A 25,252-nucleotide genomic window follows, 5' to 3' on the forward strand; every position below is an offset into this window, starting at 1 on the left:
GGGGGCATGGGGGGAGAGATGGGGGAAAGGGAGCTCCCAGGAGTGTAGCCCTGGTGGAACTCAAACCCTGGGGTGGAGTTTGGAAGCCTGGGAAAAGTCCAGGGCAGAAGAGGGGTGATTCCAGTGGCATTGGCCTTCCAGATCATGGAGGGCCTCTAAGCTTGTAGCTTAGAGGGGGGCAGGTGTCCTGAAGTCCTGTCCCTGGGCCGCTGGAGGAAATGTCTGTTTGGGGGCCTCAGGAAGGACAGAGTGGGGCTTTTGGGTCTAGGAGCACCCAGACAGAGCAGGCTGGCTCAGAACAGAAGGCTCTGAAGCTATCTTCCTTTTTTTCATTGGAGTAGAGGTTACTCTGCCTTCCACTGGGGCTGAGATACAGGTGTAGGTCCCAGGCAGGTCTGAAGGAGGCCCCTCCCCACACCCCCTTCTGCTGGCTGCCCTTTCCTCATCTTCCTCCAGCTATGCCAGGAGCAGGCCTCCTCAAGTCTGGCTCCTGGGGCTGCTCCCTGCCCCTGTTGCTTGGGCAGGCTCCACTTCTCATCCCAAAGGGCCTGGGCTGCTCTCCCCACCTTTACCTTTGGGTTGCCTTTAAGCAACTTTCACTAGCCCACAGGCTCAGATGGAGGGAGCATTGCCTTAGGGGTCACTGAGGCTCTGACTGCTCTCATCCCTCCTAGGGTCCCAAACCCCTTCTCCTCTTGGGTCTCTGTAGGAAGATGGGGGAGGGGAGTGGACAGAAGGGAAGGAATAGGTGAGCCTAGTAAATAGTCTTCCTTTTTAGACCTTCTCCCACCAAAGCCTTCCCTGCTGCCTTTGTTGCTGATTATCCCCTGAGGGCTGGGCCAGTGTCTTTGTAACTCCTCTGAGACTTCACCCTAGTTAATCTTTGTAGGTGAACCTGCTGTCTGGGAAGAGAAGGAAGGACTTCTGCCTCTCTGGCCTCCATGTTCCTTCCCAGCTCAGCCTGCAGAGGATAAGGCATGGCCTAAGCAGGGAGCCTGGAGCCAGAAGGAATGGCCCCTGGGACCCAGAGCCCCCCAGCCCAGGTGAGTGCACTGTGACCATTTCCGAAGACAGACAAGATTGTTCTTGAGATTGGCCATCTCTCTTACCTAGAGATTGTTCCTTTACAACAAAAATAGGTATCAAATTGAATTCAGTAGTAACCAAACCGCCCTGTTCTCTTCTTCTGTGTTTTGAAGTGTACCAGCAGCACTTTTTTTTTTTATTTTAATCACTAACTCCCCCCCCACACACACACACACCCTGGTCCCCCAATAGCTGTTTGTTTATGTTCTCCCTCATTACAACTGACAAGGAAAATCACTTCACTCATTAGTTCCTAGATCTAGGCTTCATGGCTTTGTTCTCTTTTTGCCTGCCTAGCTCCCCCTACACACAAGTCCTTCCCCCTCCTCTGTTTCTTTTGCCCAAGCTCTCCTACTAGCAACTGAAGGTCAAGGAAAACCCCTTCCCACTGAGTCTTGTCTGGACAGGCCTGAAGCAGAGGCCTGAAGGCTTTCCCTGCTCTCCTCCTTCCCTGTAGGAGTGTCTTCAGAACAGAAATTGTGCTCCTGGTCTGGGCAGACTCCACCTTGGCTCACACAAGTCTTCCCAAGGATCTCTGAATCCTTCCCATTTACCATTTCTTAGGTCAAGTCAATAAGCATTAGAAAGTGGTTCCTCTGTGCCCAGCACACTGTTCTAGGTCTTGAGACTTGGCCAGTGCTAGAAATCAAGGCTTTATGGTTTTGTTGGTTTTCTGGACACAAGAAAGTAATGACCACGATGAACAGAAACATGTCTGTTGTGCTTACAGTCGTTTCTTTTCAAAAAGCTAGTTGTTCAGCCTATACTATCACAGCACTACATGCCTTTCTCTTACTTTACCTTATATTTCTGTGCTATAGGGATCCCAACAGACCCCCTTCCTCCCTCATATGAGGGCATCAGGAAAGCTGCTAACAAGAGGAAATGGGAGGCAAAGCATGGAAGAAGTGGAGAGAAGGGGACTGATAGCCCACTAGTGGAAACCAAACTGGGAAGGGGCAAGTGGCAGGAATGGTAAGAGAATGGCCAAGCACAACTCTAGACCCCAAGCCCAAGAATGAGGAAAAGGTTTGGTAAAATGCCCAATCAGTCGTCCAGTGTTTCTGATGGGACTACTCTGTGACAGTGCTTCAGTGGGCTAATTGTGATTGATGGAATAATCTGAGCTTACATTCCAATAGAGGAGACAAGTACCGATAAAAATAGGTATCACATCAATAGAAGAGTAAATAAAGTCAACTAAATACAAAGGTTCTAAATAGAGTGTTTTGGAAGGGAGACTACCAGCAGGTAAGACTTCATACAGAAAATGTGGCTTAAGGTATGTTTTAAAGGGACAGAGACACCAATATTTAAAGAACAATTAATTCTTCTCAGCAACACCATGATCCAAGACAAGCACAAAGGACTTATGAAAGAAAACGCTGTCCATATACAGAGAAAGACCCGATGAGCTTTGAATGCAGATTGAAGCATACTTTTTTCACTTACTTTATTCTTTTTCATGTTTTTCTCCTTTGCTCTGTTTCTTGTTTCAAAACTGACAAATATGGAAATGTTTTACATGATAGCACATAAATAACCTATATCAAATTGCCTACCATTTTAAGGAAGAGGGGAAGGGAGAGAAGAAATATTTGGAACTCAAAATCTTGTAAAAATGAATGGTAAGAATTGTCTTGACATATAATAGGAAAAAATAAAATGGTATTAAAAATTGACTGAAAAAAAAGTAAAGGGACTACAAAGTGGAGGGAAACGAGGAAAGACAAGTGCAGAGAACAGAGAAGGCTAGTGGGACTGGGCCTCCAAGGAGGGTGACTAGTATCTAATGAGGCTGAGAGGTTGGGACCAGGTCATATGTGCCATTAAAAGTTAAAGAAAGTGGGCAGCAGGTGGCGCAGTGAGTAAGAGCGCGGCCCTGAGTCAGGTTCCAGCCTCAGATACTTGGCACCCACACAGAAAACCTGGCCGTGTAACGTTGGGCAAGTCACTTGACCCCAATTGCTTTAAAAACAAAAAGTTAGAGAAAGGGTTGGTATTTAGTCCCAGAGGCCTGGGTGTGGGGGGTCATGTGGCGGACGAGTTAGAGTGGTCAGAGACAAGAGGCTGGGCAGCCAGCTCAGAAGCTGTGGTGGGAAGGGAAGAGTACAGACATCTATGGAGTGTGCATTGTGTGCCAGGTACTGTGCTGGGTCCTTTAGAATCCTGATCCTCAGAAGAGCCCTGGGAGTTAGGTGCTGTTCTTATCCTAATTTTACAGCTAAGGAAGCTGAGGCAAACAAAATAAGTGACTTGTCCAGGGTCACACATCAGGTACTTTTCTGTGGTTGAAGATCAACTCATATCTTTCTGATTCTGAATCCTCTATGCTACCTAACTACCTCTAGCTTAACTGCTGATACTAGAACTTGCATGTTTTCCTTTTTAAAAACGTACATAGATTCTCATCCAGTTTCAATGGCTCAAAGGACTAAAGGCACAGGCTTTTGGTTTTACTTCATGGTCCCCTGATTTCTCACAGCCATGACAAAGTCCAGATGTACCCAGATGCTGAACTAATGTGATGGGAGTCTGATGGGTGCTTCACTGAGCTGAAGATGGTTTTAGCGATCTGGCAGTGACCTGCAGAGGTGATAATAAAGTCAATCCAAGAATGGAGAGGAACAGAGGGCCCAGAACAGAGCCTTGGGGCATATGAAAAAAATCTGGGTTTTAATGTGGTTGCTGGGCTATCAAAGGAGACTGAAAAAGTATGGTCAGACACATAGTAAGAAAAGCAGGAGAGAAAACTCCCAAAGGATCCTGGAGGAGAGAGTAGTCAGCAGTGTTGTTTAAAGAAGAGAGGTCATTTAGGTTGAGGACTGAGAAAAGACCATCACATTTGGCTATCAAGAGTTCAATAATAACTTTAGAGTAAGGACTGTCAGGAGAGTGAGGAGGAAAGCCAGTTTGTAAGGAGTTAAGGAATGAGTGGGAGGAAAGTAGAGGTCAGACATTTTTCAAGATGTTTGACTCATGAAGGGAGATGAGCGAATGATAGCTCAGGGAGTGATGAGGGTTTAGTGAAGGTTTCCTGCAGGTGGGTATGTTTGAAGTCAGTAGGGAAGGAACCAGCTGATAGAGAAAGGTTGAAAATTTGAGAGATGTGGGGGCAGAAGTGATAATTAAGGATGGAAACTGTTCGGAAGGAAAAGGATGGAGTGGTTTTAGATGCCTTTATAGATGGTTGACATTTACAAAGATAAAGCCTCCCGCTTTCTTCAAATGTCCGTTTTTTCCCCCTGAAGGATTACACTCAAGTTTTTCTGGGTAGGTGATTCTTGGTTTTAATTCTATCTCCTTTGACCTCCAGAATATCATATTCCAAGCCCTCCAGTCCCTTAAAGTAGAAGCCGCTAAATCTTGTGTTATCCTAATTGTATTTCTGCAATACTTGAATTGTTTCTTTCTGGCTGTTTGCAATTTCTCCTTGACCTGGGAACTCTGGAATTTGGCTACAATATTTCTAGGAGTTTTCCTTTTGGGATCTTTTTAAGAGGCTAGCGGTGGATTCTTTCAATTTCTCTTTTACACTCTGGTTCTAGAATATCAGGGCAGTTTTCCTTGATAATTTCTTGAAAAATTATGTCTAGGCTCTTTTTGATCATGGCTTTCAGGTAGTCCAGTAATTTTTAAATTATCTTTCCTGAATATGTTTTCCAGGTCAGTGGTTTTTTCAATGAAATATTTCACATTGTCTTGTGTTTTTTTCATTCTTTTAGAGGTTTTGTCTTATAATTTCTTGATTTCTCCTAACATCTTTAACTTCCATATACTCCATTCTAATTTTGAAGGAATTATTTTCTTAAGTGAACTTTTGGACCTCCTTTTCTACTTGGCCAGTTCTGCTTTTTAAGGCATTTTCCTCCTCATTGGCTTTTTTGGACCTTTTTTGCCATTTGGGTTAGTCCATTTTAAAAAGTAATTTCTTCAGCATTTTTTGGGTCTACTTTAGCAAAAACGGTTGACTTGTTTTTCATGATTTCCTTGCATCACTTTTATTTCTCTTCCCAGTTTTCCCGCTACTTTTCTTACTTGATTTTCAAAATCCTTTTTGAGCTCTTCCATGGCCTTTGACCAATTCACATTTTTCTCAGAGGCTTTGGATGTAAGGGCCTTGACTTTGTTGTCTTCTTCTGGTTGTATATTTTGATCTTCTTGTCCACAAAGTAAGATTCTAGTCTTTTCCCCACTGTTAGCTCATTTCCCCAGCCAATTACTTTACTTTTTAGCTGCTTGTTAAGGTAGGATTCTGCTTCCAGGGTGGAGGGTGTAGTATCCCAAGTTTCAGGGGTTTTGTGCAACTGTTTTCAGAGATACTCCTAGGGAACTGTACATTTTCAGCTCTTTGAGTGATCAAAGGAGAAGTGTTTACTCCTCTCCTGGTCTGTGCTCTGTGAGTGACCACAAACACTCTCTTTTGCCTTGGAACTGTGTAAAGGATTCCCTTTCTACCATTACCACAAGCTCCTCCACCTCAGTCACCCCAGAACCAGCACCAAGACCTGTGACCCAGATCCAAGCACAGGCAAAGCAAGAAAATTCTGCCTCAGTGCTAGCAAAGAGATCCCTGCAATCTGCCTTTGAACAGCTACTTGATTCCCATGCCAACTGTGGGCTGAGAGCTCCAGAAGTAGACACTGCTGCTGCAGCCTCTGCTGCTGCTGCCACCCTGGGACTGGACCTGGACCATGCTTCTCCCTCACCCAGGTCCAGCAGACCTTTCCTACTGACCATCTAAGTTGTCTTTGGCATTTGTGGGTTGAGAAGTCTGGAAAATGCCACAGCTGCCCCTCATTCAGACCCTTGAGACCTGCTCTAGCCTTGTCTGCACTGGTGCTGCCCATGCTGGACTGTGCTCTTCTTTTAGACTGGTGCAACAGACCTTTCCTGTCAACCTTTCGGGTTGTCTTGAGCTGGCAATTTGTTTCACTCTGTCATGTGGGTTCTGCTGCTCTAGAATTTGTTTAGAATCATTTTTTTACAGGTATTTGGAGGGGCTTGGGGGAGAGCTCAAGCAAGTCCCTGCTTTTACTCCTCCATCTTGGCTCTACCTATAGCCTCCCACTTTCTTAAAGAATGGAAGACAGAAGCCATTGTAAGATCACATAAAGAGGTTCTGAGAAGGAAAATGCAAGCCCTCATTTATTAAACACTTACAGTGTGCCAGGCACTATGCTTAGTGGTGGACATGCAAAAAAGAGGCAAACAGCAGTGTCTGCCCTCAAGGAGCGTACAGTCTAATGGGGGAGACAAGCACACAGTTATGTACAGACAAACTGTAAAAGAAGGTAGGTATCAATCTGAAGAGGAGCTGAGAAAGGTTTCCTGTAGAAGTTGGGATTGTGGTTGAGATAGGGAAGCCAGGAGGCCTACATGAGGAGGCAGAGAATTCCAGCCACTTTGGGGAGCCAGAGAAAATGCCTAGAGGAGGCATAGAACAAGGAGGCCAGTGTCATTGGATCAAAGAATAGGTAACAGCAAGTAAGATGTAAGAAGACTGAAAAAGTAGGTGGTATTTAGGTCATGGTGAGCTTTCAAAATAAGATTAGAAGCAAGATACTTAGATGAGATTGTTTGGGTAATCAGTGGTCAGTAAGCATTTATTAAGCTCCCACTTTATGCCTGGCTCTGTGCTAAGGCCTAGAGATTCAGATACAGAAGAAAGACTGTCCTATCCCCATGGAGTTTACATTTTCAAGGGGACGACAACACAAAGTGAAGCTGTAAAGGGAAGGGGGGAGGCAAAAGAAACTGGACACTGGAGCATGGTCGAGAAGTCAGAAGTCCCAAACCAGTGCAGCCAAATGAGAAATGGGGAGGTGTGAGAGCTGATCTCCTTAAATGAGGTTTGAAGTACATGAACTCATTCCATGGTGGTGTAAAGATAATGTGAGAGAACGGAGAAGGAAAGAGATATGGAAGAGCTTCTGTTAAGACTAAGTTAGGGATTCAATAAATTAATTATCAGTCAATAAAAGGGTGGCCTTCCTATACTGATTGCTCACACTATGAATAAATACAATACAGTGAAGAATCATGATTCAGACCGCATTGAAACAGAAAATTTTGTAAATTTTTTGGAAGTCTGAAAAATTGGGAAAGGACTAATACATTCTTTAATTGCTCAGAAGTCAATAATAGAAATAAAGGAAACAAAGTGAAATACAGGTTACAAATTGAATATAAATCACACATTTTAAGGAAGAAGTCAAAATGACAAAATAGTGAAAGATTTTTCTACATGAAAGAGAATTGCTCCAAAAAATAGGACTTCTGAAAATGTGAATCCTATCATTCTGCTAGAAATGGAAGAATATCAAATGCCAAGAGCATTAGCCCAACATGGTTTCTGTATGTAGCAGATTGGAAAAATCGATGACCCTTCTGAAGTAGTAAAAGATTTGCAGAGATGGGCATTCTTTCATATGATATCCATCAGTCTCCCTCTGAACTCATTCTCTTGACTCCTGGTCCCAAATATTCTAACGTTCTAAGGGTATGTTTAGATAATTTCTTTTTCACAAATAAACCATCAATGTCTTTCTCATGAGTTAGCTCAATCTTCCACCCGATTTAATAAAATAGTACATTTTTAATAAATGAAGGAGCTCTCCTTTATCCATTACATTTACTCTTATTTCTATATAACTAAATATGAATATGAATTAGTATGTTCCTTTAACAAATGAAAGCAATCATAAAGCAAAGACAAATTTTTTTTTTGTTATGATATACACACTATTACCCCAAGCCCTCAATATCTCAACAGGTAACTTTTCTTCACTTACCTGGAAACAGCATCTCATACCACTCAATTCAGTTCAGATTGTAAATAATATTTCTTAAGAAGACTAAATGTTTTCATCTAGATAAGACTTTGAGGAAATCTGTATCTAGTAAGATAATTGCTTTTTCTTTGTTCTCTCCTTAAAAATCACTGGTAATGTTTTCCCCCAGAAAATACCATAGTTATCAGCTTCTCACAAATTATTCATAGAATTTTTTTAACATTATCACTTATGAGACTTCTGATGAGGAGGAATTTCATGTCACCTTCTTGTTTTCTCCTCCACATGTACTCATACCTCACTGATAGAGCACATACCTTCTCCCTGATTCCATAGGGAGAAGCATTTCATAGTAAGACATTTCTCCAACTTTTTATCCCAACACAATTCTGACTTCTAATATAAAATGCTTTTCTCAACATTCCATTGGACTATTATTGACTATGGTTTCAGTTGTTGGCTCTGACACTCATAAAGATCATGAGTTTGGGGTAAATCCCTTCTGTGTTTCAGTTTCCTCCTTGAGTTGATGAGGGTGGGGTTAGATGAATTCTGGTCTCTTTCAGCTCTAAATCTTCTGGCATTTGATGATTTAGGAGTCAGTGACATTCAAGGATGTGTCTGTGGACTTCACCCTGGAGGAGTGGAGTTTGTTGGACCATTCTCAGAAAGAGCTGTACAAAGACGTCATGCTGGAAACCTCCCAGAATCTTCTTTCTGTGGGTAAGGACCTTTTCCTTTGGTAACACTGAGGTATTACCTTGGTAGCTCATTGTTCCTTCTCCTACCTGGCATAGCAAGTTCATCTTTATTCCCTCAAATTCTAGCCGAGGTGGTAGGAAAAGAAGGGAAGGGACTAAGCACTTACATACGTGTATGCATGTATATGCATACAAACATATATATATGTATATATGTGCATATATGTATACATGCATTTTCAATGTCCCAAACTGGGAAAAGTACTTTATAATTATTATCATTTGATCCTCACAATATCCCCATAGTATTATTATCTCCACTTCATAGTTTAGGGAACTGAGACAAACAGAGATTAAATAAATTGCCCAGAGGCAGCTACCACATGTCTGAGAGTGGTTAGAACTTGTCTTTCTGACTCCACATTCAGACCTCTTGCCACTGAGCTACCAGCAGCCTCCAATTTCTAGATAATGGAAGCTTTCTATGAAAGAGGTAAATTGAATAAAGGTGGAATTTCCTGATTCCAGATAAGCTGTGTGATCTGCGTCCCCCTCCACAGATACCAGTAATCAGTACCATGGAAACCGTCCTCAAGGCATCCTGGGAACCATTTTGTGGTCCTTGCTTGCACATCTGTCTCTAAAGAGGACTAAATTTTATATTTCTCTCTGTTGTCATTCCTTCCTTATTCTATATTCCCAGGGCTTCCCGTTCCTAGAGAAGATTTGATCTTCCTTTTTCAGCAAGGGATGCTAGAACAAAAAGGCCCAAGGAACTCCTGTTCAGGTGAGTGAGATGAAAGCTGGTGTATGAGGGCTGTTATCACAAGAGACCTCTATGTGTAGTGAAGATTTCAAAATGCTGAGATCTGGGGCTAGGTAGACCTGACCTGGAATTTATTTTTAGACATATTTGAGCAGTGGGATCCTGGACAAGTAGCTGAACCAGTTTCCTGATCTGTAATAAAGGAGAGGGGCTGAGATTCCTTGCCCTTTCAGTTCTCTTCCAGTCATCAAACTATGATCCTTTAGGTAGTCATTGTTTTGAACTTAGGGGCATGGAATTCCTGAAAGCATCTAAGAGGAGCTGAGGGTGCTGATATGAACTCTTTCCTGCTTGGCCATTGTCCTTTGTTCTCAGAGAGGATCAAAATGACATCACTGTGTTAGTGTCAAGTTACAGTGTGTCTGACTGTGACTGATCAGACCAACATGAGCTCAGTTGAGGCACAAATAGTCCATGTGAACCTTTGGGGTGGATTCTCCAAGTTTGTGCTTCTCAAGTTTCTTCTGAGCTACTTTCTTTTGAGCTACTTTTGCTCATAGAGCACAGCACCTTCTCTGACGTGGGCACGCTATGCTGAAACTGTGCCAGTTTCTCCCATTTCAACCAATCAATTCCAGAGTTCTTCAGAGAGACCTTGAGTGTGTACTTGTATCGCTGCTTCTGACTGCTATGTGAGCACTTGTCTTGTGTGAGTTCTCCATGAAATAGTCTTTTAGGCAAGGATACATTTGGTATTCAAAAACTAAGTGGCTAGCTCATTGGAGTTGCACTCACTACAGTAGATTTTGAATGTTTGCCAGTTTTGCTCAAGAAAGGACCTCAGTGGACTTCTGGGATGCAAGATTGCAGAGTGAGCAGTATATTCCTGTCTCTCTTCCATATTCCCCTGTGACAAAAGCATAAAGTAGCTCCCCAGAACAAATTCTGGAACAGTAGAGCCAGTGGAAAGACAGGGTGGAGCAGTTTTTGGACCAAGATATTTGGAGGATTGGCAAAAAAGGTCCATCTCACTTGGGTAAAAGGGGAGTGCACTCTAGGACAGGAAGCATCCCAGCAAGCCCGCAGCAAGCCCAACCTCAGCAAACCAGTGGGAAATCCTGGGTGCCAGGGTGGTAGAACAGCCAAATGCCAACCCCAGGACTTTACTTCCCCGCCTCCACCAAATGCCTTAGCATAGACAGGGGAACTGGCAGAGCCCAGCTTGGAGAACCACCTTATTCTTCAGCACAGCACATGACAGACAGGTATCCTTCAGCTGTGGGACCTCCCCATGTTCTGATGCAGCCCTGTGTGGGCAGGCACCCTATGGTGGTTGAACCTCCCAGTTCTTCAGTATAGCCCAAGCAGGCAGACATCCTCCAGGAGCAGGACCTCCTTGTGCTTTAGTGTAGCCCTGAAGAAAATGCAGAAAAACCCTTCCTAGCCTCAGTACACACCAGATAGCATCATTAGGACCCAGGCTCAACACCAAGTAAGCTGTCAGATCCCTATAGCCCCTGGCTGCCAATACCTGAGGCCCTAGCACACAAAGCCAGTGACCAGACCCCTGGCCACCAGCACAAGAAGCTTGGGATAGTGACCCCTGTGCTCTAGCAAGACAGTGCAACTTTAAAAGCCAGGAAATAGGCAAACAAGATGAACAAAAACCGAAAATGAATATTGACCATAGATACTTACTATGGTGACAGGGACGATCAAAACACAAACTCAAAAAAGGACAACATTGTCAATTTTCCTACATCCAAAACCTTAAAAGCGAAAATGAATGGGTCCCAAGCCCAAAAAGCCTCCTTGGAAGAGCTCAGGAAAGATTTTAAAAGTCCAGTAAGGGAGGTAGAGGAAAAATTGGGGAAAGAAATGAAAAGTATAGTAAGGGCACTGGCTCTGGAGTTGGGAAGACCTGGAATTGGTTCAGGCCTCAGATACTTAACACACACACACACACACACAAAGTGGCAAGTTACTTAACCCCAATTGCTTAAAAAAAATGAGAAGTATGCAAGAGAGAGTTTACAGCTTAGAAGAGGAAGGACAAAAATTAACTAAAGAAAAGAATTCCTTAAAAAATAGAATTGGATGAATTGGGGGTGGGGGGAAACCCCTGAGGAAAGCAACCCCTTAAAAGGTAGAATTGACCAAATGGAAAAGGTGGTGTACAAATTCACTGAAGAGAAGAGCTCCTTAAAAAGTAGAATTGGCCAAATGGAGAAGGAGATACAAAAGTTAGTTGAAAAAAATAATTCCTTAAAAATTAGAATTGGGCAAGTGAATGTCTCTACAAGAAATTAAGAATCAATCAAACAAAAAGAAAAGAATGAAAAAATAGAAGAAAATGTGAAATATCTTATTGGAAAAACCACTGACCTGGAAAATAGATCCAGGAGAGATAATTTAAGAGTTATTGGACTACCTAAAGCCATGATCAAAAAAAGACCCTGGACAACATCTTACAAGAAATTATCAAGGAAAACTGCTTGATATCCTAGAACCAGAGGTAAAATAGTTATTGAAAGAATCCACTTGTCACCTCCTAAAAGAAATTCCAAAATGAAAACTCTGAAGGAATATTGTAGCCAAATTCCAAAATTACAAGGTCAAGGAGAAAATACTAGAAGTAGCCAGAAAGAAGTAATTTAAATAGCATGGAACCACAGAGTTACACAGGACTTAGCAGCTTCTACATTAAAGAATTGCTAGGACTTGAATGTGATATTCCAGAAGGCAAGGGAGCTTGGATTACAACCAGGAATCAACTACCCTATAAAATTGAGCATAAACTTTCAGGGGAAAAGATGCATTTTCATTGCAATAGGGGACTTTCAATCATTCCTGAAGAAAAAATCAGAGTTGAACAGAAAATCAATCTTCAAATACAAAACTTAAGTGTAAAAAGGTATACAGAAAAAAAAAGTGTTATTCAATAAGGTTAAACTGTTTACATCCTTACATGGAAAGGTACTTGTAACTCTTGAGAATTGTATCTTCATTATAACCATTAGAAGGGGTATATAGAGACATTGTGTGGGTATAAGTTGACTTTGATGTGATGATAAAAAATTAAAAGATGAAAAAAAGGATTGTACTGGGAGAAGTGGTCAGGAGAAAGCAGAAAAAGGTAAATTATATCACAAAGAAGAGGTGCAAAGACCTGTTACATCAGAGAGAAAGAAGGGATGGAGGTTCATTGTTTGAACCTTACTCTCATCAGATTTGGCTCAAAGAGGGAATGACATTCACACTGAGATGGGTATAGAAAACTATCTTACCCTATAGGAAGGAGGGGAAAGGAGAAAGAAACGGGAGCAGGTTGATAGAAGGAAGGGCAGATTGAGGAAGATGGTTGTCAGAAGCAAAACACTGGTGAGGAGGGAAAGGTTGAAAGGACAGAGAAAAGTATAATTGGGGGTGGGAAATAGGATGGAGAGAAAGACATGGTAATCATAACTGTGAATGGGATAAACGTCCATAAAATGCAAGTGGATAGTAGAGTGGATTAAAAACCATAATCCTAGAATATGTTGTTTACAAGAAATGTGTTTGAAGCAGAAAGATAAACACAGAATAAAGGTAAAAGGCTGGAGCAGAATATATTATACTTCAGCTGAAGTAAAAAAAAAGCAGGGATAGCAATCCTGATCTTAGACAAAGCAAAAGCAAAAATAGATCTAATTAAAAGAGATAAGGAAGGAAACTACATCTTAGGGGTGGCTAGGTGGTGCAGTGAATAGAGCACCAGTCCTGGAGTCAGGAAGACCTGAGTTCAAATCTAGCCTCAGATACAACACACACACACACACACACACACACAAAACTAGCCATGTGACCTTGGGCAAGTCACTTAATCCCAATTGCCCTCCAAAAAGAAAAAGAAAGAAACTACACCTTGCTAAAAGGTATCATAGAGAAGTGATATAAATGCTAAACATATATGTACCAAGTGGTGTAGCATCCAGATTTTTAGAGGAGAAGTTAAGTGAGTTATAGGAAGAAATAGACATCAAAAGTATACTAATGGGGGATCTCAACCTCCCCCTCTGAGAACTAGATAAATTTAACCATAAAATAAGAGAAAAGTTAAGAAGGTGAGTGGAATTTTAGAAAAATTATATATGGTAGACCTCTGGAGAAAATTGAGTGGTGGATAGAAAGGAATATGCCTTTTTCTCAATGGTACATGGCACCTACACAAAAATTGATCATGTACTAGGACATAAAAACCTCACAAGCCAATGCAGAAATGCGTCCTTTTCAGATAATGATGCAATAAAAATTACATGTAATAAAGGACAATGGAAAGATAGACTAAAAATTAATTGGAAACACAATATTCTACTCCTAAAGAACGAGTGGGTCAAACAACAAATCATAGAAAGAATCAATAACTTCATAAAAGAGAATGACAATGAGACAACATACCAAAACTTACAGGGCATAGCCAAACCAGTTCCTAGGGAAATTTTATATCTCTGAATATTTACATATATAAAATAAAGAGGAAATCAGTGAATTGGGCATGTAACTAAAAAGACTAGAAAAAATTTTAAATCCCCAATTAAATACCACATTAGAAATTCTGAAAAAGGGTTAGAGTTAGAAATGAATGCATGTTAGGTTTAGGCTGAGAGTTAGGGTTAGATTAATAAAATTGAAATTAAGAAAACTTTTGAACCAAAAAATAGAAAGAAGCTGTTTTTATGACAAAACCTTTTAAATAGATGAATTTTTGGTTAAATTGATTTTTTTTTTCTTTTTGGAGGGGGAAGGTAGGGCAATTGGGGTTAAGTGACTTGCCTAAGGTCACATGGCTAGATTTTTTTGTGTGTGTCAAGTGTCTGAGGCCAAATTTGAACTCAGTTCATCCTGACTCCAGGGCTGATGCTCTATTCACTGCACCACCTAGCCACCCAGTTAATTTGATTTTTTAAAAAAATCAGTTATCAGTATCAAAAATGAAAAGGGTGAATTCACCAGTAATGAAGAGGAAATTAAAACAATAATTAGGAGCTATTTTACCAAACTGTATGCCAACAAATCTGACACTCTTAGTGAAGTGGATGAATATTTACAAAAAATATAAATTGCCCAATTTACCAGAAGAGGGAGTAAAATACTTAACCCCATTTCAGAAAAAGAAATTGAACAAGCCATTAATGAACTCTCTAAGAAAAAAATCTCTAGAGCCAGATGGATTTACAAGTGAATTTTACCAAACATTTAAAGAACAGTTTATTCCAATACTATATAGACTATATAGGTGAGAAAATAGACAAAGGAGTCCTCCCAAATTGTTTTTATGATACAAATATTGTGCAGATACTAAACCAGAAAGAGCCAAAACAGAAAGGAAATTATAGACCAATTTCCCTAATGAATATTGATGCAAAAATTTTAAATAAAATATTAGCAAAGAGACTGCAGCAACTTATCATGAGGATAATACATTATGACCAGATGGAACTGATACCAGGAATACAGGGCTGGTTCAGTATTAGGAAAAATATCAGCAAAATTGACCATATCAATAACAAAATGAACAGAAATCATATGATTATCCCATTAGAGGCAGAAAAAGTTTTAGACAAAATATAACACCCATTGCTACTAAAACTAGAGAATATAGGAATAAGTGGAGTTTTCCTTAAAATGCTAAGTAGCATCTACCTAAAATTATGAACAAGCATTTCCAGTAAGATTAGGGGTGAAACAAGGATGTCCATTTTCACCATTGTTATTCAATATTGTACTAGAAATGTTAGCTTTAGCAATAAGAGAAGAAAAAGAAATTGAAGGAATTTGAGTAGGCAATGAAGACACAAAGCTTTCAGTCTTTGCAGATGATATGATGGTAGAGAATCAATAAAAAAAATTACTTGAAATAATCAACAACTTTAGCAGAGTTGCAGGACATAAAATAAACCCACATAAATCCTCAGCATTTTTGTATGTTACTAGGAAAGTCCAACAGCAAGAGATAGAGAAATTCCATTTAAAGTTATTGCAGTCTTTATAAAATATTTGGGAGTTTACCTGCCAAGACGAACCCAGGAACTAGATGAATACAATTACAAAACACTTTTCACACAAAGTTGGATCTAAATAATTGCAAAAATATCAGTTGCTCATGGGTAAGCTGAGCTATCATACTAAAAATGACAATTCTACTTTAATTTACTTATTCAGTTCTCTAACAATCAAACCACAGTTATTTTATAGAGATAGAAAAAATAGTAACAAAATTCATATGGAAGTAAAAAAAAGGTCCAGAATGTCTAGGGAATTCATGAAAAGAAATGTTAAGGGACGGTGCCCTAGCTGTACCAGATCTAATACTGTATTATAAAGTAGCAGTCATGAAAACTACTTTATACTGGCCTAAGAAAGAGTGCTAGATCAGTGGATCAGGGGAATAGGATAGGTATATAAGACACAGTAGCCAATGTCTGTAGTAATCTTAACCCAAAGACACCAGCTCCTGGGATAAGAACTCACTATTTGACAAAAACTGCTGGGAAACTGGAAAATAGTATGGCAGAACCTGGGTAAGTACAGTCAAAATGGGTACATGATTTAGACAAAGGGTGATACTATAAGTGAATTAGGAGAGCAAGAAATATTTTGCCTGTCAGATCTATGAAGAAGGAAGAATTTATGACCAAACAAGAGATAGAGAACATTATGAAATACAAAATGGATAATTTTGATTACAGTAAATTTAAAAGGTTTTGCACAAAACCAATGCAACCAAGATTAAAAGGGAAGTAAAAAGCTGGGAAACAGTTTTTGCAGCCAATATCTATGATAAAAGCCTCATTTCTCAAATAGAGAACTGAGTCAAAATTATAAGAATACAACTCATCTTTCAATTGATAAATAGTCAAAGGATATGAACAGGCATTTTTCACATGAGGAAATTAAAGTGATCTATAGTCATGTAAAAAAATGCTCTGGGGGCAACTAGGTGGCACAGTGAATAGAGCACTGGCCCTGGAGTCGGGAGAACCTGAGTATAAATCCAGCCTTAGACACTTAACACTTACTAGCTGTGTGGCCTTGGGCAAGTCACTTAACCCCAATTCCCCTGCCCTATCCTCCAAAAATAGCAAAAAAAGAAATGCTCTAAATTACTATTGATTAGAGAAGTGCATATTAAAACAACTTAAGTAATCACATCATACCTCTCAGATTGACTTATATTCCAAAACAAGAAAATGATAAATGTTGGAAAATTGAAACACTAATGCATTGTTGGTGGTATTGTGAACTGATCCAACCATTCTGGAAAGCAATTTGGAACTATGCCCAAAAAATTGTGCATACCCTTTGACCCAGCAATACCAGTGCTAGTTGTGTCCCAAAGAGAAAGGACCCACAAAGACAAAAAATATCTACAGACATTCTTTTTGTGTGGCCAAGAACTGAAAACTGAGGGGATGCCCATTAGTTGGAGTATTGCTGAACAAGTTGTGGAATACGAGTGTAATGGAATATTATAGTTCCATAAGAAATGATAAGCCGGTGGACTTCAGAAAAACCAGGAAAGACATGAACTGATGCTGAGTGAGGTGAGCAGAACCAGGAGAACATTAATACACAGTTGCAGCAATATTGTACAGTAATCAGCTATGATATACTTACCTCTCTTCTCAGCAATGCCAGTGATCTGAGACAATTAAAAAAGACTTATAATGTACAATGCTATGCACATCCAGAGAAAGAACTATGGAGTCTGAATACAGATCAAAGCAGACTATTTTTTCTCTTTTTTGTTTTTTCTTTCTTTCTCGTACTTTTCCCCTTTTGTTCTGATTCTTCTCTTAGTCTCCATGAGTAATATGGAAATATTAGCAAAAAAGTAAAACAAAATTTTGTTTGAAAAGTAGAAAGGACCTTGGTTTCCAGTACCTTATGTTGCTAGCTGATCTTCATGATCTTTGTCAGAAAATGGAATTCAAATGGAAGCAATTCAGTTTCCTGGCATGGTGCTGGCACACTGTTCAGATTTCACAGCCTTAAATGAGGTCAGCACAACAGCTCTTTAGACCTTCAGTTTGGTCATCAACCTCATTATCACTGTGTGCATCCCTGGAAAATATATTGCCAAGGCAAGTGAACTTATCCACACTATTCAACATTTCTCCCATTTGCTGTAACCACTGGTTGCACGTGTGCATGATGAGATTCTGGCTGGTGGAACACCTGTGTTTTCTTGGTGTTCATTGTTAGGCCAAAATTAGTACAAACAGCAGAGAATCAATCCATCCTTTGTTACATCTGTGCTTCACAGGCTGCATTGAGTGAACAGTCACCCACAAACAAAAAAAATCATACACCAACTCTCCACTTTGAGTCTTGGCTTGTAGCCTTTTCAATTGAAGAGTTTACCATCAGTGTGATAACTGACATTAATGCCATGCTCATCCTCATTGAAGGCATTTGACAATATGACTGAAAATACATGCTAAAAGACATGGGAGCAATCATATAGACTTGTTTCCCTCCATTGGTGACTGGGAAAGCATGAGAGCACCATCCATTACCCAAGCAAGCATGCTGTCATGAAATTGACACACAATATTGAACTTCTCCAGGGAACCAGATTTTGACGTAATTATCCATATGCCCTCATGATTGACAGTATCAAAGGCTGTATACAGTCCTCTGTTCTGCTCCTGACCTTTCTCCTGTAGTTATCTGGCAGCAGACACCATATCTACTGTTCCTTGAACTTTCCTGAAGCCACGCTGATTCTCAGATAGATGACCATCTTCCAGGTGAAGAATCAATCTATTAATGAGGAATCTTGCCAGCACTGACTAAAGAGAGACATCCCCATCCCCACTCTTCTTGTGATCGTCACAGGACAACATATTTCCTTTTTTAGAGATGAACAGTGGAGACATCCTTGAACTCCTGTGGGATAACCTCTTCTTGCCATATAACCGGGAAAATTTCAGTCAGCTTTTATATCAGCAGGGGACCCCCCCCCCCCCTTGTAAATCTCAGCTGGAATAGAATCAGTACCAGCTGCTTTGCCACAGGATAGGAGCTAAATGCTATGCAAAACCTTTTCTTCAGTTGGAAATTTGGCTAGAGAGATAATTGATTTCAATCTAAGGTTTATGGTCAATGACTTCAGCATTTATTAATGATGGATTGTTGAGAACACAGAACCATTCAGCCCATCTCTCCAGGATCATGTCCTTATCACTGTAACTCCATCAGCACTAAATAGTTGAGATGCACCATACATCTTTGGCCCATAATAGCCTTCAGGGCATCATAAAAGTGCTTTCTTATTACTGTCAGCATAAAACTGAATTTCATCTGCCTTCTTACTGAGCCAGGAATCTTGTATTTCTCTAAGCTTCACTTGTTCTAAACTTTTAATGGAGTGAAATGCTACTTTCTTAGACACAGATGAATTATCCTGCTGGTAAACCTTGTGGTTTTCTCCTTTTTCTTTTAGCAACTTCTGACTTTCCTCATTTTCATCAAACTAATCTTGATGTTTGTGAGTGTAATGACCCAAATGAGTGAATGTGTTGCTGTACACCAAATCTCTGGAAGCTGCCCACTCTCTTTCTGCTCCACTGTTGCCAACCATGTGCATACACAAGTTAGCAACAAACTTCTGGCTCAAGAAGCACTCTAATCTGGTGATGTTAAGTCTTCTGGTAGTCATCTTGCATGGGGGGCTCTGCTTTTGTTGAATGGGAATGTTTAGCTTGGAGGGGATGAGTCTGTGATCAGTGCAGGAATCTACCACACATCAGTCTCATATTCTGCCTGTCTCTTCTCCTTTCAGTGACATAATCTATTAATTGCCAATGTTTGCTTCGAGGGTACATGCACAAAGTTTCATTGTGTTTAGGTGAACAGAAGACAGTGTTGGTGATGAGGTCATGAGATGTGTAAGTCTTTAGTAATAAGTGACCATTGCTATTGCTGTTTCCAGCTACATTCCTCTCAAGGTCATGTGTGGTGGTCTGTGCCTACTGTAGCGTTAAACTCAGCCTAAAGTATAAGTTTGTCCTCTTTCTACACATTGATGATGGTCTCCAGGTCTTCATAAATTTTTTTATTTGCCTTCATCAGAGTCATCAGGGTAGGAACATACCACTGATGGTGTTTTCCTGCAAGTGAAAATCGCATTGTCTTAAGCCTGGGTTCACTCCTTTTGGAAGGCATGTAAGTTTATTGAATAGATTAGTTTTGATTGTTAAAACCTACAGCAGATTCACAGCACTCTGCTTCACTTCAGCCAGTCCAGAAAAACACGTATTTCGGCATCAACTTCAGTAAGCCTAACCTTCCTTTGGCAGCTTTGTTTCACTCAGGGCTGCTGTTTGGATGCAATACCTGCTGAGTTCTCTTGCAACAAGAGCTGCTTATCTTTCAGGCCTACTGGATTTGTGTTGTCTATAACTGTGCACATTTCATGTACTGATGAGTAGAATCATCTTTGCACAAGTTTTTGTACATTTGTGTGTGTGTTTTGACTACATGGTGGGATGCCCCCCTGCTATGGTAATTAGGTCAGGATTAAGTGAGCAGACAATTTTAGGGCAGCTTTTTCAGCCCCTTCCTCACACCAGTAAATGAGCAGTATGATCCTTGAAAGGCTGCTCAGACACCCAGGGGCTGCTAAATCCTACAGCTGCTTCCAGTGAAAAGAGAGCTCTATAGCCTGGGCTGCCTGTGTACAGAGTTGTGACTACAGCTCTGTATATCTCTACCTGCTGCTTTATCACTCATCTATTACCACAGGACTTGGAGATGGGTAAAAATGGTGTCTTTTGATTTGTGCAGAAATTGGACTAAAGTGAGGCAGACTTGTATGAAGTCATTGGCCTCACTTCCTTCCAGAGTTGTCCCATTCCAGAGGCAGAACAGAGCCAACATGACTAGCGATGGTTCAGTATGCAGTGGAAGACCTTGGCGTCTTTGATGTCTCCACAGCACCTGCTTCAGCCGCCTTCATGACCATTGGAACCACTTGTTCTCATCCACCCATTCCACCAGGGGAAGTTTTCACATGCTTGAGGTAGACACCCCATAACTCACCAGAGGGTGTGAGACCCCTTGGTTCCCTTCAACCTAGTTTAGCCCATCTGCTGAAATGGTTTACCAGGGTATGGCTACTGCATATGCTTCAAGTCAGAAGTGAGTATTAGGTGGATCAGGCTGACACCAAAGGTGGAAAGCAGCTCTCACACCAGAAGTGCTGGTCTTCCTGATAGTTGGAGAGGTGGTACCCTGCATCGCAGTAGGAAAGTAGGAAGATGGGAATATTGAGGGGGAAAAGAATGAGTTCAGGGGTTTTCTTTTTGGAGGGCAATTGGGGTTAAGTGACTTGCCCAAAGTCACATGGCTAGTTTTTGTGTTGTGTCTGAGGTCGGATTTGAACTCGGGTCCTCATGACTCTGGGGCCGGTGCTCTATTCACTGTGCCACTTAGCCACCCCATGAGTTTAGTTTTGGACATCCTAGGAGAACCAGGAGAAAGTATTGTTACCAAAACCTAGAGAGAAGAGAACATTAAGGAAGAAGGGGTGATTGACTGTGTCAAAGCTGCAGAGAGCCCAAGAAGGATGAGGATTAAGAAGAAACCATTGTATGTAGCAATTAGAAGATTGTTGGTATCTTTGCAGAGAGCAGTTTCAGCTGAACAGTGAAGTTGGAATCTGGAATGCAGAAATTGGAAACACCAATAACTGGCCCTCTCTAGGCCCTCTTTAGCCTTCAATGGAAGGAAAGAGATAGGCAAATATCAAGTGGGAACGAATGGACAACATGAGGTTTTTTTTCAGCATCAGGGAGAAATCTGTTGGTATGAAAGAAGCCAGTAGAAAGATTTAAAATTTGTGAAAAAGTTGGGATCATACAGGAGGGAATACTCGAGTCAGAAGATGGGTTAGATTGGGATCATTTATGTGTGTTATGGTGTTTTGCCTCTGCAACCAGAATCTCCATCATTTATGCAAGACCGGGGCAAAAGAAGAAAAGAAGGTATTTGATTTACGTAAGATGAGGAAGATATAAGAGCTTTTCTAAGTGCCATTAAAAAAAAATAAAATGAGGCCAAGTGTTCAGCTGAGAGTAGTGGGAGAAGAAAGACAAATGAGTGGGGTGGAGAGGAAGGAAAACTGGAAAACTCTGTGGTGAGTGAGAGTCAGGGAGATCTACAAGGATTGCCCTGGTACCGTAAGGGCCCAGCTGAGATCACATACCCTAAACCGTAGTGGACCCAGTTGACTCATTTTCATGATTTTCTCCGTCTCCAGCACCACATGGGTGGCAATGAAGGCCTTTGCCTCACTGGAAGTAGTAATCCAAGGCTGAGGCTTGCACAAGTTGTCAACTGAAGGTGCCTTTCCTGATATTTTGTTCTCTGCTGTGTACTTTTCAGGAACCAAATAAATGACTGGGGGCATGGGGGAGAGGGACACTTCAACGTACAACTTTCTTTTTGTTCTGGAAGAGTTGTAAGAACAAAAGATTTTGTGGATTGTTCTGGAGTCATGGTCATGGTGGTTAAGTGAATGCCACCATAGTAATAAACATTTCTCCTGGTTCTGCTCACTTCTCTCTGTATCTAAGTTCAGACAACTTTTGTGAGGTTTCTCTGATACTGTTCCTCTCATCATTATGGCTCAGTAATTTTAATTATCTTAAGTCGTTTCCCAATGTATGGGCACCATCTTTGCTTGAAGGTTATTATTTGAATAGGAATAGATTTTTTTTTTAATTTTCATGGTTTTATTGTGTAATGAAGCATTGGAACATCTGACCAAATCAAGATCTGGACAGCACATTAGCTGCTGCTTTCTTCTTTGTTTCTTTGGGTTAATAGAGGAACTTGTCAGTACATTAAAAAAAAAAAAAGACAACTTTTTGTATTACTTGGTCTTTCTAAGCTATGCGCTAATATAACAAACTTCTGTCAGATGCAGCTAGTCTAATGTCCAAACATCATGAACAACACACTCAGACAGTGATGCCACTGCCACCACCACGGCAGCCATCCACCACGATGGCCATCCACCACAGCCTTGCAGGCTTGTGTATGATGTTTGGAGTGTTCTGAGGGAGCAGGGGAGAGGAAGTGTGAAGAATATCTGGAAGAGGAGAAAGAAGGAAACAGCATGGGTGTCTTGGGGAAAGGAGGCTCAGCCAAAGTTGTGCAGTGCTAGCCTAAACATGTCATTGGTGCACACCCAGACATCATTGACAGTCTTTAGTAGAAATATCTGATGGAATCCCACGATGGGGTCTGCATCAGCCTTTAGCTGCCCCACCGCCATACTGAGTATACAGCTGTCGGAGGGGCTGGTCATCCTGAGATGTGGTGTTGTGCTGTATTTTCTGAAATGGAAGTCTAGACAATTTTTCCACGATGGCTACTTTGCCTTGGAATTTCTGCCCTTCCCATGTAAGGCAAGATGCATCAATATATATTGCTCCTAACTGAGTTCTGTCATTATTAAATAAGTGGTAGTAATGTTGCACAAAGCTGGATCTAATCTGCTTCCAAATCAGCTCGTCTCCCATTCTGGATCCTCACCTAGCAGCAGAAACTGACTAGCTGGCATGACGGCCTAGGAATAGTATTTTTAATCAGGTAAGTTACAACTTTGAAAAAGTTTAACAGAATATATGAAATTAATTTCAAAGTTGGGCTTTTCTTTAAACAATAATTTGCACTATTTGGTTCAACACCTGACAAATCCAATTTTGAATTTGGTTTTGCATCAAGCTGAAATAATAGCACTAATGACGATGATTATAACGAGCCTTTCTAAGGTGCCTTACTGGGCAAAGTGCTTCACATAAGAGTTTCACAAGAATACTGGGAGATAGATACTTCAGTTTACAGTTGGGGAAATTAAGATAACCAGAGGTGAAGTGATTTGCCCTGGGTCACCTTGCTGGTAAGTTTCAGATGTGGGATTTGAACTCGGATCTTTCTGATTGGTTGGCATAGCTCTCTGTCCATTGTGTTACTAGGTGTACAGACAGTTCTCACTTTACATAAATTATCATAATGCAAGTTTGATCCACAAGGATGGCAAGACCCTCAGGGTAGTAGCACCAGGGTCCTCAGCTATAGTCGCTGAAGCCACTATGGCTGCAGAGACCCAGGCCCTGAAGCTGCTCAGGCTGCAGGACCACAGTGAAGGGGGCCCAGTAAGGAGAAGTAAAGGTCTGTGGAAGGGTCCACTTATGTTAAGCAGGAATTGGCTATATGTTGATTTATAATCAAACGAGTGAAAATATTTTCTCACATATGGATGAGGTGGCAAATGGTTGGAGAATTTTACAAGCTTTCTTGTTGAGGAATGGAAATTCTTTTCTTCTTTTTAGTCTCCAAACCAGTCAATGAAATGGATGGCTAGTTATTATATGAAAGTTGTCTAGTCTCAGCTGCAGCTCAGCCATTCTGAGGTCATGACCTCAGTTGTGAAAGTTAATGAAAATGCTGGGTCTTCCCATGTCATGTATTTGTTGTGAGGAGCCAATAACATTGTATGTAAAGTTCTTTCTAAAATAAAGCTTCTTAGGGTTGTCACCAACTGGAAAGATTGATTCTGTCTGTTTAAGTTTGTTTTCTTTTTCACTGAGGAAATAGAACATAAATGAGTATACTTTCTGGCATCCAAAGAAAGAACACATATTAGATGTGTATGTATGATTGTTTGTTGTCTTCATTTGCAGAGACCAAGTTTGAAGTAAATGGGATGACTACAGAACTGAGAATTTTTGTGGAAGAATCTGGCCATCAAAGATTCATGAGTGATGATGTCTCCAACTTGGGTTTCAGAGAAATCTATGACTCAAATATAAAGATGGATAAAAATGCAAAGAGTCATTTTGAATCTGAAAAAATTGGGAAGAGATTCAGACAGTCTTTAGTTCTAAATACCTGTAAGAAAATTACCTCAGGAAATGACTGTTTTCAGGATAGTGAATATAGCAAATGCTTTCCTGAACAGGTAAAGCTTTCTCAGTCCCATCAGAAGCCTCCTGAAATGGAAATGAATCAAGGTAATGAACAGGTAATGGCTATTAACTGGCGTTCAGCACTCATTAGAGATCAAAAAAATACTAGAAAAATGCTTTATAGAAATAATAAAGGTGGAAAAGCCTTCAGTCAGAACTCTAAGCTCATTACTTGTCAGAAAATTCACATTAGAAAGGAGCCTAATGAAGGTCAACCAACCTTATCCCATCATTCATCTATTCATTACCATCTTAGGCTTCATGGTGGAATGAAGCCATATGCACATAATCAGTGTGAGAAGGTCTTTAGTAGAAACTCAGATCTTATGAAAAATCAGAAGATTGATACTGGAATGACATTTTACAAATGTATTGAATGTGGGAAGGCTTTCTGCTACAGATCACTTCTTATTAGCCATCAGAGAATCCACACTGGAGAGAAACCTTTTGAATGTAATCAGTGTGGAAAGGCTTTCACATATGGTTCTAGTCTTGTTAAACATCAGAAAATCCACACTGGAGAGAAACCTTATGAATGTAATCAGTGTGGAAAGGCTTTCACATATGGTTCTAGTCTTGTTAAACATCAGAGAATCCACACTGGAGAGAAACCTTATGAATGTAAGCAGTGTGGAAAAGCTTTCCAATTTAACTCCCATCTTGCTGTACATCAGAGAATTCATACTGGAGAGAAACCTTATGAATGTAATCTGTGTGTAAAAGCTTTCACATACAGCTCCAGTCTTGTTAAACATCAGAGAATCCACACTGGAGAGAAACCTTATTTATGTAAACAATGTGGAAAAGCTTTCAGATTCCACTCCAGTCTCACTAATCATGAGAAAATACACACTGGAGAGAAACCTCATGAATGCAATCAGTGTG

The 25,252-nt window shown here is 40.7% G+C and overlaps 2 protein-coding genes and 2 pseudogenes across 10 annotated transcripts in view; 2 read left to right on the plus strand and 2 right to left on the minus strand.

Annotated features, from left to right (window-relative positions):
* LOC138168156 (zinc finger protein ZFP2-like) overlaps window positions 1-25,252 on the minus strand; it is a 283,080-nt gene that overhangs the window by 218,068 nt on the left and 39,760 nt on the right. The window lies entirely within an intron of this gene.
* LOC138168177 (KRAB domain-containing protein 4-like) overlaps window positions 1-25,252 on the plus strand; it is a 367,151-nt gene that overhangs the window by 1,012 nt on the left and 340,887 nt on the right. For 4 of the 9 annotated variants that reach the window (XM_069097218.1, XM_069097221.1, XM_069097219.1 and 1 more), the window contains exons 2-4: window positions 890-1,043; window positions 8,477-8,603; window positions 9,285-9,368. In XM_069097218.1, the coding sequence (XP_068953319.1) occupies window positions 1,011-1,043; window positions 8,477-8,603; window positions 9,285-9,368 (244 nt within the window). In that variant the 5' untranslated portion in view covers window positions 890-1,010. The other 5 variants (XR_011170044.1, XM_069097224.1, XM_069097222.1 and 2 more) reach the window with 5 other exon arrangements.
* Window positions 22,120-24,101, minus strand: LOC138168180 (nuclear transport factor 2 pseudogene; annotated as a pseudogene).
* LOC138168203 (zinc finger protein 383-like) overlaps window positions 25,067-25,252 on the plus strand; it is a 1,555-nt pseudogene continuing 1,369 nt past the window's right edge.

This window comes from Petaurus breviceps, unplaced genomic scaffold, assembly GCF_028583685.1.
Source record: "Petaurus breviceps papuanus isolate PSGF00001 unplaced genomic scaffold, PetGlider_PUasm1.0 355, whole genome shotgun sequence".
In the NCBI taxonomy this organism is placed as follows: Eukaryota; Metazoa; Chordata; class Mammalia; order Diprotodontia; family Petauridae; genus Petaurus; species Petaurus breviceps.